This window comes from Phyllostomus hastatus, unplaced genomic scaffold (assembly GCF_019186645.2).
Source record: "Phyllostomus hastatus isolate PE091 unplaced genomic scaffold, TTU_PhHast_1.1 phas_contig_64, whole genome shotgun sequence".
In the NCBI taxonomy this organism is placed as follows: domain Eukaryota; kingdom Metazoa; phylum Chordata; class Mammalia; order Chiroptera; family Phyllostomidae; genus Phyllostomus; species Phyllostomus hastatus.
In genome coordinates this window covers 10,473,449-10,488,909 of record NW_025333928.1, presented here as the reverse complement: position 1 = coordinate 10,488,909, position 15,461 = coordinate 10,473,449, and the positions used below count along the sequence as shown (strand labels likewise).

At 51.9% G+C, this 15,461-nt stretch overlaps 1 protein-coding gene across 3 annotated transcripts in view; it reads left to right on the top strand.

Moving 5' to 3' along the window:
* The window catches only part of LOC123825556 (katanin interacting protein), a 189,798-nt gene that overhangs the window by 161,190 nt on the left and 13,147 nt on the right, over window positions 1-15,461 (top strand). For all 3 annotated transcript variants that reach the window (XM_045849080.1, XM_045849079.1, XM_045849077.1), the window contains 3 exons: window positions 147-352; window positions 2,484-2,562; window positions 11,097-11,274. In XM_045849080.1, coding sequence (XP_045705036.1) covers window positions 147-352; window positions 2,484-2,562; window positions 11,097-11,274 — 463 coding nt within the window. The remainder of the gene's footprint in view (window positions 1-146; window positions 353-2,483; window positions 2,563-11,096; window positions 11,275-15,461) is intronic.

The window sequence follows — 15,461 nt, the reverse complement described above, 5'->3', positions numbered from 1 at the left end:
ACGTGAGCTCCATTTGCCAAAATGTGAAGAATAACTCATCTCTACACAAACGGAGAAATGTTGGTGGGTCTATAGCACAGAGGATGATCTACAAATCACTGGCCTGAGGGGTGGGCTGACCCTTGCTTTCCTGGTAACCCGCCCAGCCCCAGAGCACTTCGGAGACACCATACTGTTCACAACGGACGATGACATCCTCGAGGCCGTGTCCTGTTCGGATGAGACGTTTGACGTGGATGTGGAGAGCCTCTGCAGCCTGCAGTGTGAGGAGGCTCTGAGGAGGCCCAGCACCGCCGATGGTGATGGCGGGGAGAGGCCGTACACCCAGGCCGGCCTGTGGGCTGAGAGCCAGGTAGGTCCGGGGCGGTGGGGTGAGGTGGAGGGGCGGGGTGACCTCGAGAGATTTCTCCCAACTTAGAGCAGAGCAGGGGGAATGAAGACGGATGTCCTTTTGCTGCAGGGCAGCTGTTTTGATGTCCGCATTTCCCCCCTTCAGAGTTGGTCCTGTGTGCCGTGCTTCATTCTCTAGCAATTTTCATTGTATTTATTTATTTATTTATTTATATATTTCACCGGAGTGGAGAAAGTGTTCAAATTTTAATCAAAACTAGGAGAAATCCATTCTATGCTGTCCCTGTAATTTAGAGGTGGCAGTCTTCGGGAGAATTTTGCTTTGGGCTGTGTTTTGATCTCTCGCTGTTGTTTTTGATGGGAGGACTGGACATGGCTTTAATAGGTAGAATTAGAATAAAAACAATGACAGTCCCAGCGATCATTTCGTGCTTGCGAACTGTGACCTGCCCTGTGCGTCCCCCCTGACAACCTGGGGAGCGGAGACGGTCAGCACCCCCCGCCCCCTTCAGGGAACTGAGCTCCAGACAGGCTAAGTGACTTGCCCGAGGGCACGCAGTGGGGGAGTAGCAAGGTGTGAGCTCGAATGCAGGATTCCAAAGCCTGTGCTTTTAACTGCTAAACGTAGCTGTTGTTGTTGTTGTTGTTGTTGTTGTTGTTTAATGAAACAGGATCTTCAGGGCTAGAGTCAGTCCAAGTCAAAGAGCAGTAGTGAAGGTGAAGAGACCCCCGGTCTCCAGGACGTTCTTGAGCCCCTGAGGAGACAGGGTGGAGGGCGGAGGGGGATGGCTAGAAGCCAGAGGACAGAGAAGGTTCAGCCTCGGGAAGGTCATGGCCGACGCAGTGCGGCCAAAGGGCCGTTCGCTGGGGTGACGCCCTCCCGCTTCTCAAGAAAGCAGCTGCCACTCCACCCAGACAAGAGCTGCTGGCCCATGTTGACAGTTTTTCTGATTTTTTCAAATGAAGCCAGATAGCTGGATTTTTATGCAAAAATATCCCAATTAAAACTCATTAGCAACTAACTCAAAATGTTTTCAAACCTTCCGTGGGCCACTGAACATGTCTGTTGTCTGGACTTGATCTGTGCGTCTCCAGCTGGAAGTTGACCATGAGGCTTTCCGAATAGTGTGGTCGCCTCTAAGGGACTCTGACAAGATCCAGCCCCAGAAGGGGCAGGGAGGGACCGCTCTCATCTGGGAGGGGAACCTGAGCTCATGGGGGCAGCAGTGTCAACATCAGGCTCACAGCCCTAGAGAGAGGCAGGCTGCACCCCACCCTTCTGGGGGTGCTCACATCCTTGGAGGGTGGGAGGCTCAGGGAGGGCAAGGGAAGTCACGTGGGCACTAAGGCAGCAACATTCCCTGGTGCTTCAGTCTGCCCCGTGTCAGGGGCCCTTGTGTCAGGCCGCCTCCTCACCCTCCGCCCCGTAGGGGACAGGGTTCAGAGAGGTCGTTCCCGGGGCCGAGCCATGGACTTCCGCGGCTGTCATCGGACCTAAACCACCCTCACCAAACTCTGAGACCCCGACTTCACTTCCTTTTGCCCCTGAGCCTTCCTGTCTGTAACGCAGTGACGGCACTTTTACCCCAACTTATGGTGCAGAAATCTAATAGCAGAGTTTACGCATGGGACCCGGGAAGAAGGGGGTGGTGACCCACTGGGGCTGCCTACAGACCACGGGTTCTTTATCCTGCCACACATGTGAATAACCTGGGAGCTTTAAAAATGCACGCACCTGGGCCCCAGAGTTGAGGACCACTCTCTGTAGCTTTAGTTCCTCCTCCTTCCTTCTTTCCTTCCTATTTTCCTTCCTTCCTTGCCCCCTTCTTCTAGCTGACTAGATGGACATTTATGACATCCTTCCCTGTCCCAGAAAATCTCACCTGAGCTGGTAGTGTCACACTCCTCTACCAGTAAGGGCTTCTGTCAAGGACTCGGACACGCAAGGGTTTCTGGGCCTGTCCCTATTACTAGTCGCAGAGCTTCTGCAAGGACAGAAAACACAAGAAAGGACCCAGGGACCTACCTGGGGCATGAGGTGGGCAGCAGCAGCTGGAGAAATGGGTAGCCAGCTTTGTGGGTATCACTCAGATCACGCCCTTTCCTCTGCTTCTCCCCTAACTGGTGTGCAGGTCCCGGAACTAGAGATGCCGCCCAGTACCCCTGTCCCAGAAGCCACCACTCCAGAACCGGGCGTCTACCATGGGATCTGTGAGTACCCTGTCCTGGGGCGGTGTCAGGTGGAAGCAGGACTGTCAAGGGTCGGAGGAAGTCCTGGTCACTCGGGACAGGGTCTCCTTGGACAGTTGGACAGCTTGTCCACTGCACAGAGACGTAGGCCGAGGGTGAGTGGGGGCTGAAACCAGCACATGGACAAAGAAAACCTGCGTTGTACCTGCCCAGGTGGGGCAGGTGCCAGGTCTTCTGAGAAGTCGGAAATTTGGATTTTTATGTGAAATCTTCAGCTTTTTAAATATTGGTGACTAATTTTATAATATTTTTAAACACCTCATGAGCCAAACAAAACACATTGTGTATTCAGCCAGCTGGCTGCCGCCTGCATTTCACTGTGTTCTCTCGTCTTTTCCCATCTGAGGTTGCAGCCCCTCCTCTCTGGCTGTGTGCACAGGCCAGCCCCTCTGCCTGCATCCTGGGGATCTCCACGCCAGAGGTGGCAGCTGACTGTGATCTCCCTCCCGTTCCCTGTTCACACGGCTCTCTGGCTCACTTGCTCCTTGTAGCCTTGCCTCCTGCTCTTTCCTGCCCCTGTAGCTGCCATTCCTCCCAGTTATCTCCTGACAGCAGGAGGCGTGCTGTGCCAGTGCAGTGCCCCCCTCCCTGCCTCCCCACCGTCATCTCCAGAAGGAAGCCAGACCATCTCTGTTCAGCCTGTCCTCCTCCCCACAGGCATCTCCTGAGCCCACCTGCCAGCTCTTCCCTTCCTCTCTGCCCAGTCTGCTGACAGCTGATTGGGTTCCCGGGAAGTAGACTCCAAGACAGAGTTTACTGAGGCAGGTTCTGGGGGACGACAGGAAGCAGGACTGTGCAGAGGGAGAAGGTGGGCCACAGTGCACTCACATCAGGGAGCTCTGGAGCTGTGACAGCCCCTTGGAGTTGTCCTGAGTTGAGTGGGGGACAAGGCTTTTATACGCCTAGAACAACGTGTCACTGGATATGGACTGCCCCTGGGGAAGGGCAAGGCCACGGGCACTGATAAGTGCGGGGAGACTCAGCTGTAAGTTGTCAGTAGTCAGCACTCCCAGCCACTAGAGGCACGAGTGCTTCCGTCCTGGGGGTGGCAGGTGGACCGTGCAGTGTCCCACAGCATCCCCCCACCCCCTTCTCAGGACCCTGCTGCAGCCCATGCCCACTGGAGGTCTCCTGCAGTGCGTCCAGTGAGCAGTCATCTCTCCAGCCCTCAGCCACAAGGGCCAAGTTACCTCTTAGAAAAGAGGAAGGTGCCTTACTTGGAGTCCTCTCGACCCTTACATTCCAGGACACTCTCAGTTATCGTAGGACAACAGAGTGGTTTAAACAACCAAGCTCGTGTAGGCAGGGCCTGGTCTCAGGCTTGGCTCCAAGGCCTTTCCAGCCACTGTGCTCGGCCTTCCCCCTCCCTATCTCAAAGAACACTGACAGCTCTCATTCTCTCCATTTTCTAGATTAGATTAGTAAACTGAGGCTCAGAGAGATCAAGTCAGCTTCCTAGGGTCATGCAGCTGGTGCTAAGGCCAAGATTGCAACCGGGCACCTAAACTCAAAGTCCTTGTCCTCAGCACTGAACACACCGCATTAGCGCTCTTGCTGAGCAGCCGCCTCACAGCCGCAGCCTCTCTGAGAAGTCAGCGTCCCTGCAGAGCTGTGAGCTCACCTCTGCTCCCCTGAGTGGTCAGGATCCTTCTTCTTCCTCTCTTTCTCCACCTCGTCCTCCTCCTCCCCCTTCTTCTTGATAGACAATGGAAACTGAATCCAAACCGAGTTAAACAAAAATGGGAATTTACTGGCTTTGCGACTACAGAGGTCATGGGTAGCTAGTTCCTGCACAGCTGGCCCCAGGTGTGCAGATGGCGTCCTCCAGACGCAGCACCTCCCTTCACCGCCCCGCCCTGAGCCGCTCCCTCCTTCCCTTCTCATTTAGACTCTGCTTGACTCTGTCCACGCGGGAGCTCCTACACACACTGCGTGCATGCTCACCTTCTGCCTGGCAATCACAAGAAAAAGAGAACTGTTTCTTCCTAAGTTCAGTAATCATCCCAGAATTACGGCTCCTTGGCCTGGCTTGGATCACATGCCCAAGCGTCCTTAAACCAATCACCGTGGCTCACCAGAACTGAGGTAGAGGGAGGTGTGAGATGGGAAATGCACGCTGGCCAGGCCTGGCTCGGGGCCATCCCTGCAGCCAGTGGTGAGGTCAGCCACCACACAGCGCTGTAGAGGAGGTCAGGGTGCAGTAGGGAGGAGAAAGAAGGAGGGCCAGCTGGCTGGCCAGAAGCGGCCACTGTCCCCTTCATCTGGTGATTTCCCTAAAGATGCTGTGTGTAAATGTCTTTCCCACTGAGCCAGCTTCTGACCTTTCTCAGAAATGTGATTTCAATGCTTTTGGGAGCTCTGCCTGGGAGCAGAGCTCAGAGACTTCTTTGCTGCAAGAAAAGTGTAATTTCACTGCTCTTTACTTGGTAGGGAGGCAGAAGAACCTCTTGGCCAAGCCCCCTCTGCACGTCTGAAGCCTGTGATTTCTGACTCTGTCTTCTCTGATCCTTTGGCTTTTTCCTGGGGCTTTGTCCGATCCTTTGTCGGGCTTGGTGGATACGGTCCAGCCTGTTCGTGTTTTGAAAGGGGATGTGTTACTTGCTAATCTGCAGATGACACTCATTTTGGACGTTTTGCAAATATCAGCAGTGATGAATAGGAAAGGAGCTGAGGAGGGTGGAAACATGGATGGGAAATAACAAAATTAATTTTCATGTATGTAAATACTAATTGATACACCAGAGGAAAATGAATATGGAACACGGACATTAACCAAACAGGAGAGCAGTCGCTTTTGGAGCAGCCCCGGATTGGATGGCCTTGCAGGGCATCTTGCCAGGCAGACGAGGGGACGCAGGCCTGGGAGAGCAGGGGTGCCGTGTCTTGTTCCCCAAGGGGAGCTGGCATTTCTCCCTGACACCGATGCCCCCCCCACCAACAGTCTGCTCCCTCCTCCGCCTCCAGGCCTTCTCCACCTCAGGAACGATGCCCACAGCCGCTCCATAACTTGGGTCCAAAACATCTCTTTCCCTCACTCTGCACATGCCATTGAGACCTGGCAATGCTGTCTCCAAAACAGACCCTACATCGGTCCCTCCTCCCCTGTTGTCACCACTTCTCCACCCGTGTCCAGGCCATCAGTCTCCCACCAGCCTCCCCCTGGTGACCCCGGAGAGTCCAGCCGAGTGCACTTTCTGAGATGCAGACTGAGGCCCGTCACAGCCCTGCTTCAAGCTCACCCTCCCGAGCTCCCACTGCAGAGGAGAGAATCCGAACTTCGAGACGTGCTCTAGCCCCGGCCTGACCTTCTGATCTCACTTTCCTCCACCACCCTGTCCCTCAGACACCTGGTACTGACCACGGGCCAAGTTTGTTCCCGCCCCAGGGCCTGTGCCCCTGCTCTGCAGTCCTCTCAGCTGAGAGCACCTCCCAGAAACACTGAAGAATGCCATCCTCGCTCTGCTCACCCAGGTCTCAGCTCGGCTGTCGCCCCTCAGACCAGCCCTCCCTGACCCCCCACTCCTCTCGGGCACTTCCTAGTGTGTTTCTTATTTTTTTCATGGTACCCATCGCTCTGGGGAATGGCCACATTTACTGGTTTGTTAGGTGTTCACTGTGTGTCTGTGCTGCAGTAGAACCTCCCAGAGAGTCTTTGCTGTGTGTTTCAAAAGAAAAAATCTTTATCGACTATCTATTTTTCAGATGCTTTTCTAGGCTCTGGGGATACAATAGTGAACAAAGTGGACAGACTTTCTGCCCACAGGGAGCTTCCATCCTAGCAGGGAAGACTGATAAAGACAAAAAAGTAAATACAGAATATATTCTCAGGTGGGAATAAGTACAGTGACAAAAATAAAGCAGGGTTTAGAGAGTGGTGGGGCATGGTGCTATTTGAGCTCAGGTGGGTAGGGAAGGCCTCTCGGAGGAGATGACATTTGGTTTTTTATTTTTGTAATTATGTTTTATTGATTATGCTATTAGAGTTGTCCCAATTTTCCCTCCTTTGCCCCCTTCCCCCCAGTACCTCCACTCCCTCAGGCCATCCCCACACCATTGTTCATGTCCACGGGTCATGTGTATAAGTTCTTTGGCTACTCCATTTCCTAAACTGTATTTTACGCCCCCATGGCTATTCTGTGACTACCTATTTGTACTTAATCCCTCACCTCTTCACCCATCACCCATTCCCCCATATACCCCTCTCCTCTGGCAACCATCAAAATGCTGTCTGTATCCATGATTCTGTCTCTATTCTTCTTGTTTGCTTAGTTTGTTATTTAGATTCAATGGTTCATAGATGCATATTTGCTATTTTATTGTTCATAGTTTTGATCTTTTTGTTAAATAAGTACCATTAACCTTTCATATAAATATGGTTTGGTGATGATGAACTCCTTCAGTTTTCTCTTGTCTGGAAATTTCTTTATCTGCCCTTCAATTCTAAATGACAGCTTTGCCAAATACAGCAATCTTTGCTGTAGGTTCCTGCTTTTCATGACTTGGAATATTTCTTGCCAAACCCTTCTAGCCTGCAAAGTTTCTTTTGAGAAATCAACTGACAGTGTCATGGGAACTCCCCTGTAGGTAACTAACTGCTTTTCTCTTGCTGCTTTTAAGATTCTCTCTTTATCTTTAACCTTTGGCATTTTAATTATGATGTGTTTTGCAGTGGGCCTCTTTGCATCCATCTTGTTTGGGACTCTCTGTGTTTCCTAGACTATTTCCTTCACCAAAATAAGGAAGTTTTCTTACATTGTTTTTTCGAATAGGTTTCCAATTTCTTGCTCTTTCTCTTCTCCCTCTGGTACCTTATGATGCAAGTGTTGAAATGCTTGAAGTTGTCCCATAGGCTATTTATGCTATCTTCATTTTTTTTATTCCTTTTTCTTCTTGTTCTGATTGGTATTTGCTTCCTTATGTTCCAAATCATTGATTTGATTCTTGGCTTCATCCACTTTACTGTTTTTTCACTGTAAATTGTTCTTTATTTCAATTAGCATATCCTTTGTTTCTGACTGGATCTTTTTTATACTGCTGAGGTCCTCACTAAGTTCCTTGAGCATCCTTATAACCATTGTTTTGAACTCTGCATCTGATAGATTGCTTATCTCCATTTCATTTAGCTCGTTTTCTGGAGTTCTGATCTGTGTTTCATTTGGGCCATGTTTCTTTTTCTCCTTATTTTGGCAGCTTCCCTGGATTTGTTTTTATGTATTAGGTGGAACTGCTTTGACTTTGTGTCTTGGTAGTGTGGCCTAATGTAGTATATGTCCTGCAGGGTTCAGGGGCATACCCTCCCCTATCACTCAAGCTGGGTACTCGAGGTGTACTCTTTGTGTGGGCTGAGTACACCCTCCTCTTGTAGTTCAGCTGTGGTTGCCATTTGCAGATCAATGGGAGGGATTTACTGAGACTAGTTAGCTGCATGGACTGGCTGTGACCACTGGCCACCAACCTCTGCCCTCCGTGGAGGATTAGCTGTGCAGGGGACAGAGTGGTGGTGCTCTGGTATGATCTGTAGCTGTCCACTGGGTGCACTGGCCCTGGGGTTTCCTGGGTGGTGCAGGTCAAGGTCAGCCCCCACCTTTGTTCTGCCCAGGGCCACCGTGCCTTATCTATAAAGCAGTCTGAGATGAGTGGTACTTGTGCTGGTTTTGGATGTTCCCAGATGAAGCCAAGTTGTGAATCTAGGCTGGCGGCTCCTAGTGCTGGGCATGCAGCCACATAGCAAGAGGTACAGGGGCTAGGACCTCACTGAGGCTGCCTGTTCCTTGTTTGAGAGGATTTAGGAAGTTATGAAACATGAGCCAATACCAGCCATGCACTTGGGAAAGTCACTGTTACCAGTTTGGGTGAGCCAGTAAGTTGGGTGGGACGGAGTCTCAGGCAATCTGCAGGATAGCTCAAATAGTATTAGCCAGGTTGATGGAGCCTCAGATATGGCACCCACCCGCCAGCTATGTGGCTCTGTTGGGGGAGGGTTCAGAAAGGGGACAATGGCCTCTGCCCTTCTTTTTTTCTGGAAGAAAGCTGTCCCCCTGCTCTCACATTGATGCCAGACACTTCAGTTCCCCCCTTATGCCCCTGGTGTCTCTCAAGCTGCTACCCTGATGCTGGAGCCCAGAGGGAGTGACTCTAAGTGAGTCCGTCTGTGGGTTCTTTAGGAAGAACTGCTTGGGACTCCAGAAGTTTCTTCTGCCAACTAAGTCCCTGCTGGTTTTTGCAGCCAGGAGTATGGGGACTTATCCTCTTGGCACAGGAACCCTGGGCTGGGGCTCTTGGTTTGGGGCTGGGACTCCTCGCTCCTGAGATATCCCTCATGAATTTTTATCCACCAGCCTGTTTAATCTCCACCCCTCCTACCAGTCTAGATGGATGTGGTTTCTTTACTTCTGTAGTTGTCAGACTTCAATTCAACTCGATTTCTGATAGTTCTGGGTGATGGTTGTTCTATAGTTTAGTTGTAATTTTGATGTGGTTGTACAAGGAGGCACGCTGTGTTTGCCTATGCTGCCATCTTGACTGGAAGTCTCCCGGAGATGACATTTGAGCACAGATTCATGATGAACAGTGTATCAATTAGCTTTTGCTGAACAAACCAACCCACACTTTAGTGGCTTAACACAGCCACCATTCGTGATTAGCTCATAATTCAATGGTTTGGCTGGGCAGTTCTCATCTGAGCTGGGTTGCTGGCATCTGCTGGGCCTGCTCATGGTCTGGTCAGTTGGCAGGTAAGGTGGCAGCTGACTGATCTAGGATGCCTTCATGTCTGGCAGTTGGGAATCTGTTGGCCAGAGTGATGGGGCCACAGGGCTCCCCTGTCTCCTTCCTGTGGCAAGGCTGCAAGTGTGAGGAGAGAAGACAAGTCCCAGTGCATGCACACTTGTAGCCTCTGCTTGCAGTATCTTTGCTTCTGTCCCATGACCAAAACAAATCACATGGTCCAGATTCAAGGAAGGGAGGAATAGACTTTACTTCTGCATGGGACAGTGGCAAAGTCACATTGTAAAGAGACAGGGACAAGGCTGGAAGAATTTTTGGCCACTTTGCCTGTTACCAATGCAGTGAGAAGCCATCATGTGCCCGGTACCATGCTGGTCACATGTCTTTTTTCTTCTGACCCCGAGATGCTCAGAGTTACCTTGGCCCATGGCAAGCAGGAGGGTCTGAGGCTGAGCCGCATGACGTATGATGGAAATGACAGGTGCACAGGACAGGAAGCCAAGCTCCAGGGAGGTGGTGTGGCCTGGCCTCACTTGCCCTCACAAGGACGTCTGGAGACCTCGCTGGGCCTCCCCCACCTCAGCTGAGCTGAGATGGGTGGGACCACGTGCTAGTGGTGTTGTTCCTTCCAGCACTACAGTGCCGGCCCCCTGGGGAATGTGCAGAGAGCATGGATCTTTTGAACACAGCCACTCAAAAGGGAGCTGAGGTGGGCTCCGAGTTCCCCGAGGGCAGAAGAGCTCATTGGGCTTGGTCTTGCTCTAATAGGAGACCATTAGTTAAGAAAAGTTCTAGCCAGGTTTCTGACAGAGTCTAACCAAGGGGTTTGGTTCACTTGGTTTGGGCATTCTGGGCAAGTGGAGACCTTGGTGGGCCCATTCTGCCCCCCACCCACAGCAGACCACTTCTAAGTGATCTTTGGTGGAGCAGAGGCGGGGGGCGGGGGAAGGGTGGAGGCGTTACCTCAGTCACTTCCTCTACCACGAATCCATGGGACTCCTCATAAAAGTAGGCAATTTGCATAAAATATCCCTTTCTAGTATTGCAGCTTAATGATATAGCTGCCTCCCTTTAGTTATTTGTTTAATCATCCTGTCCATGCTGAGCTCCTACTATGTGCCAGGCACTGTGGTGGGCTTTGGGGAGTTAACCATCTGGCATTTTTAACCAAATGATTGCAAGATAATAGTGGTGACCAGGGCATGGGAGGGCAAGTTCAGCGAGACAGCAAACTATGAGTGGAGGTTTGATGTAGTCAAAGAAGTTGGGAGGGCTTCCCTGAGGAAGTGCACTGGGCTCTGAACGATGAGCACAAGGTCAGCAGGCCATGTGTCAGCAGGGAGGAATGTAAATGAGCGACTGAATGATGGTCTCAGTGGAGCCAGGAAACCCTGGTGCAAGATGAGGTTAGAGAGACAGAAGCCAGACAGGCAAGGCCTGTTGGCCAAGCATCATGGGGACCCACCTTTGGGTGTTAAACATCAAGTGGGTGACATGATCCATAGGTGGAGACAGGATCCAGGGCTGCGTGCAGGTTTAGACCACACTGGGGCGTTCATCCTGTGAACATTTCCCGAACATCAGCTGTGCCCCAGGCCCGAGGGCTGCTGGAGGAAAGGTGCAGAGCCCGGCCTGAGGGCATTCGTCTGTGTCTGGGTCTTCAAGCTGGCTGAATGCAGACGCTGAAGATCATGCCTCTTCTCGTCCCCATCTCAGGTACCTCCTGCGGACCCTCAGGTGCTCATGGGCCACTTTTCTCCCTGTTGCAGGCCTTCAGCTGAACTTCACTGCCTCCTGGGGGGACCTGCACTACCTGGGACTCACAGGCCTGGAAGTGGTGGGCAAGGACGGCCAGGCACTGCCCGTCAGCCTGCACCAGATCTCCTCTTGCCCCAGAGACTTGAATGACCTCCCTGAGTACACGGATGACTCCCGGACCCTGGACAAGTAGGTGTCTGTGGAAACTTGACTCTCATGACAGCAGGGGCTCGGGGAACTGTTCTGTGCCTCAGACGTCAGGGTCAAACATCAAATAGCAAGCCCTGTTCCACCTACTCCCGACCACCCCGTGAGGTCTGTGCACCCCATTTTACAGCCAAGGGAAGCCGAGGCTCAGAAAGGGAGGTGACCCTGCCGAGACCTCGCAGCTGGAAGTGGTAGGCAGGGTTTGAGGCCAGGTGCTCCTGCTTCCAGGCGGAGTTGTGCTGTGTGTGCTCGCCGTGCTTGGCTTCGGGCCCTGAGCACAGGGGCCACTCAGTGATCATTTGCAGGGATGGCTCTGAGTTTAAACACGAGTGGCCTCGCCTCTCAAGGACAGAAGGCTTCCTCCTCCTCAGGATTGAAGGTGATTGCTAGGAAGTCTCCACAGTGTCCTCTGCATCTGTCAGATTCCATAAACCCAGGTTGGGCCAAGTCAGTAAGAGGACAAGCCTGAAACGTGGCGTGGAGCAGCTCCGCCCCTCGGGGTGGCCGTCCCGCCTGGCCCTGTCTGCGCATGTGGGTAAGAGGGGTCTGGGGGAGTCAAGGGATGCGAGTTCAAGTTCTGGCTCTGCCCCTTGACCGCTAGGAAGTTTCTTAACCTCTTCAATAATAATAGTAACTGAAACTAGAGTTGCCATTTATTTGAGCAATTGTTAAATCCACATGCTGGACCATGCTAAGCAGGCTACAGATATTCGTCCATATAATAAAATGATTGATGGGCGCCCATGTAAACCAAGGTAGACAGAGGTTAAAAACTGGCTGATGGTCACCCAGACTAGCTGGCAGCAGAGCCGTGATTAGAACGTATGTCACGGGAGAACAGCACCGTGCACCTCACCACTGAGTTGCACTGTCTTCCCCTCGTCAGTAGAATGGGGACAGCAGGTCCCGTGGCTGGAGGGTGGGAGGGGATCGCCGTACCTCAGCTGCACCCTGCCTGGCTCAGGGTGTGCGTGGGGTCAGTTCTAGACCCATCCCTGCTCCTATGGGGCACCCCTGAACCGTGAGCCTCATGTCCTGCCTTCATGGCCCGCCCGGGGCCCCGCTGCTCTGCGTTTCGGCAGGTCTCCCTCCGCACACGTAGGCGTGGAGCCTGCGGGCCCAGTGCCCAGCCGCACCCCTGCCCATCCATCCACGCCCACCCGCTTACCGCCCTCCACCCCGATTGTATGGCAGCAGATCCTGGGACTGACAGGGTTTTTTCTCTAAGTATTTCAGGATGTATCTCTAAACAGTAAGGACTTGAAGAAGAAAACATAATCTCAGCACTATTATTATACCTAAAAAATTAACTATCATTCCTTTAATTACTAGATATCCAGCATGTTCCTGTTTTCCTGAGAATGATCTTAATGGTTTGTTTCTTGACTTGGGACCCAGATAAGGTCCATACATTGTGATTGGCTGATATGTCTTTTTCTCATTTTTTTTCTAATAAATTATCTTTTGAAGAAAGTACTTTTTTTCCCCTGTAGAATCTGGATTTTACTGGTTTCATCTCAATGGTATTGTTTAACCCGCTTCTTGGGACCCTGTATTTCTTATAAATTGTTCCTTGGACCTTGAGGCCTGACCAGATCGAGGTTGGATTGTAGGGGCAACGCAGGACCACCGGGGCATGGGTGTTACTGTTTGTTTCCTCCAGGGGCCACCAGGCCTTGTGTGATGCTGGCGACCAGAGCTCAGCAGCCGACCCACTGCTCTATTAGGGGCCGCAAACCTGCAGCGCACTGTCCTGTCATTCTCTTTCCATCAATACAGAGTTTTCCTCCAGCTCTTTGGTTACTCTGAGGTGTAATTTCAATAGGAAAGGCCATCTTAGTGCTTGATTTTGTGCCCTGGCCAGTGGGGCTCAGTCGGCCGGAACATCGTCCCGTAGGCTGAAGGTCTGCGGGTTTGGTTCCCGGTCAGCGCGCGCGGGCCTGGGCTGCGGGCCTGGGCCCCCGTCGGGGTGGGTGCGCGCGAGAGGCAGCCAGTGGGCGTTTCTCTCCCTCTGTCTCTTCCTCCCGTCCCCACTCTCTCAAATCAATAAGCATGTCCTCAGGTGAGAATAATAAATAAATAAAATAAATAAAAAGGAGTTAGCTGGACTATATAACCCTGTAATAAACCCAACTCCTTTATTAAATACATACATACATACATACATACATACATACATAAAACTTGATTTCTTCCCTTTATTTTTCTATTTTCAGAATAACACATTGTTCCTCTAGCATCCTTTAAAATGCTTGGTTATTTCTGACAAGCATAGTCATGGACTTGAGTGTGCTGTGTTTGAAGGTTCAAATCTATTGTACTTTTTATCCTACTGGTGCTCCTAGACCCTGGGAATCCTGACAGAGCAGTCTCCGACAGCTCCCCAGCTCTCCGGCATGGCAAGATATTCTGGGCTCATTTTATATATTCTTTTTTAAAAATTGTCCCAGATGTAAACTGAGCCATTTCTCCATGAAGCCCTGGTTGGTTCTGGTGGGAAATGGTGTTTAGACACCATAATCTAGCCACTAGGGATGCTTGTTGTTGTTGGTTGGTCATAGTTTCAAGGCGTGTTCATGGACCAAGCTAAGAAGTATCATTTGGATATTCTCGAGGGGCCTCCCTTCACCCATCAGCTATAAACACTTCAGCAGTTCTCTCTCCTCTCTGGACTGGGGAGCAGTTTTGCCATGGAGGCAGCCGCAGTGCTGGGAAAGAGAGGTAATTGCTTTTGGAAGGAAATAGATGGCTCTCTAGGAGTAGTCCTCAGTCAGCTAATTCCACAAACACCCGAGTGTTAAATTGCTGAGTTTCCTCAGTTTTCAGATGCCAGCAACTGTGAGACACATCATCCATCAATTTAATAACAGCCTTTTAGAGAAAATAAAAAGAAACGTTACCTCCTTGGATGAACAGTTAGATTGTAAGATTTATTCCAAATCTAAAAATTTAAAATGTAAAAGAAAAAATAAAATCATTTTAAAATACAGGAAACATGGCAGCAGCCCGAGTCTCTCGCAGTGTAGCAGCTTCGGGTCGTCGGGAGAGTGGGGGGGGCACTGCCCAGGAGGCCAGAGCGAGGCCCTGTCCCCAGGTGTGTCGGTGGCGATGCCAGACGCATGGGCTGGAGCCACAGCATGAGGGCTGGGGTGTGGGCCGAGGTGTGCCAGGTGGTCCAGGGGAGTCAGCAGCAGCCGCCTGGGGGACACGTGTGGGAGAGTAGAGGAGGAGGGGCAGGGCGTCCTGAGCGGCAGAAACAGAGCCTGGCCGAGATGGAAGTGTAACACGAGCAAGATGCCAAGTTCGGAAACGTGGCTAGAAGCACCCGAGGGTGCCGGGGACCCCTGCTCACGTCGCCACTCCCTGAGATACCCAAGCTGTGTGCCTCCAGTGCTCCAAGCCCCCCTGGTACTGCTCCACTGCAGGAGGGGCCACGTTCACTCCGCTGCTTTGGAGTCTCTCCCCCAGCACAACAACGAAGGGATGGGATTCTTTCAAAATGCACCAATAGAGTCAATACAGCATTTTACAGGAAGTCTGGAAAATAGAGAAGATGTCCGCCCCCATCCCCTCTGACACACTATAATTTTTGCTTTTGCAGAATCTGCCCTGGTCCTTGTCCTCACTTGACAGCGCTGAGATGAGGGTGCCTGCCACCCCGGGGCCTGCCTTTCCCGTGTCGCTGCGCATCCTCGTGGCGGCACCGTGACACCTGTGCAGGCCGACCGAACCCCTCCCTGCTTGGAGACCTCTTGGGTCATCCTTTTTTCTGATATAAACAGCAAGACTGTAATGAGTATCTTGGTGCAGTTAGCCTTTCCAACATGTTGACTGGATTCTCCTCAAGGGAAAGTTTCTAGAAACCCTGGGCTCCAGGGTCCTGATAAATGACACACCTCCCCCCTTCAAAACCAGAACAGAAATGCAGAGGATTGCCTCATTGCACCTCAGACAGCCTAGACTGTTCCTTTTCTTCCCGTTTGCGTTTGTCTCACTTCAAAGCTGGCCCCGCGCTGCTGCTGTCGTTAGTCTCACCTCCCTCGACCCCCCCCCCCACCCCTGCACAGTCCAGCGCCTGCTGGGCAGGGGCCGCAGTGGAGATGAGTGGGTGCCGAGCCCTCCCCCGGCGGACCGGACGCCCCTCACCGCTCCCTCCCCGCTGTGTGCAG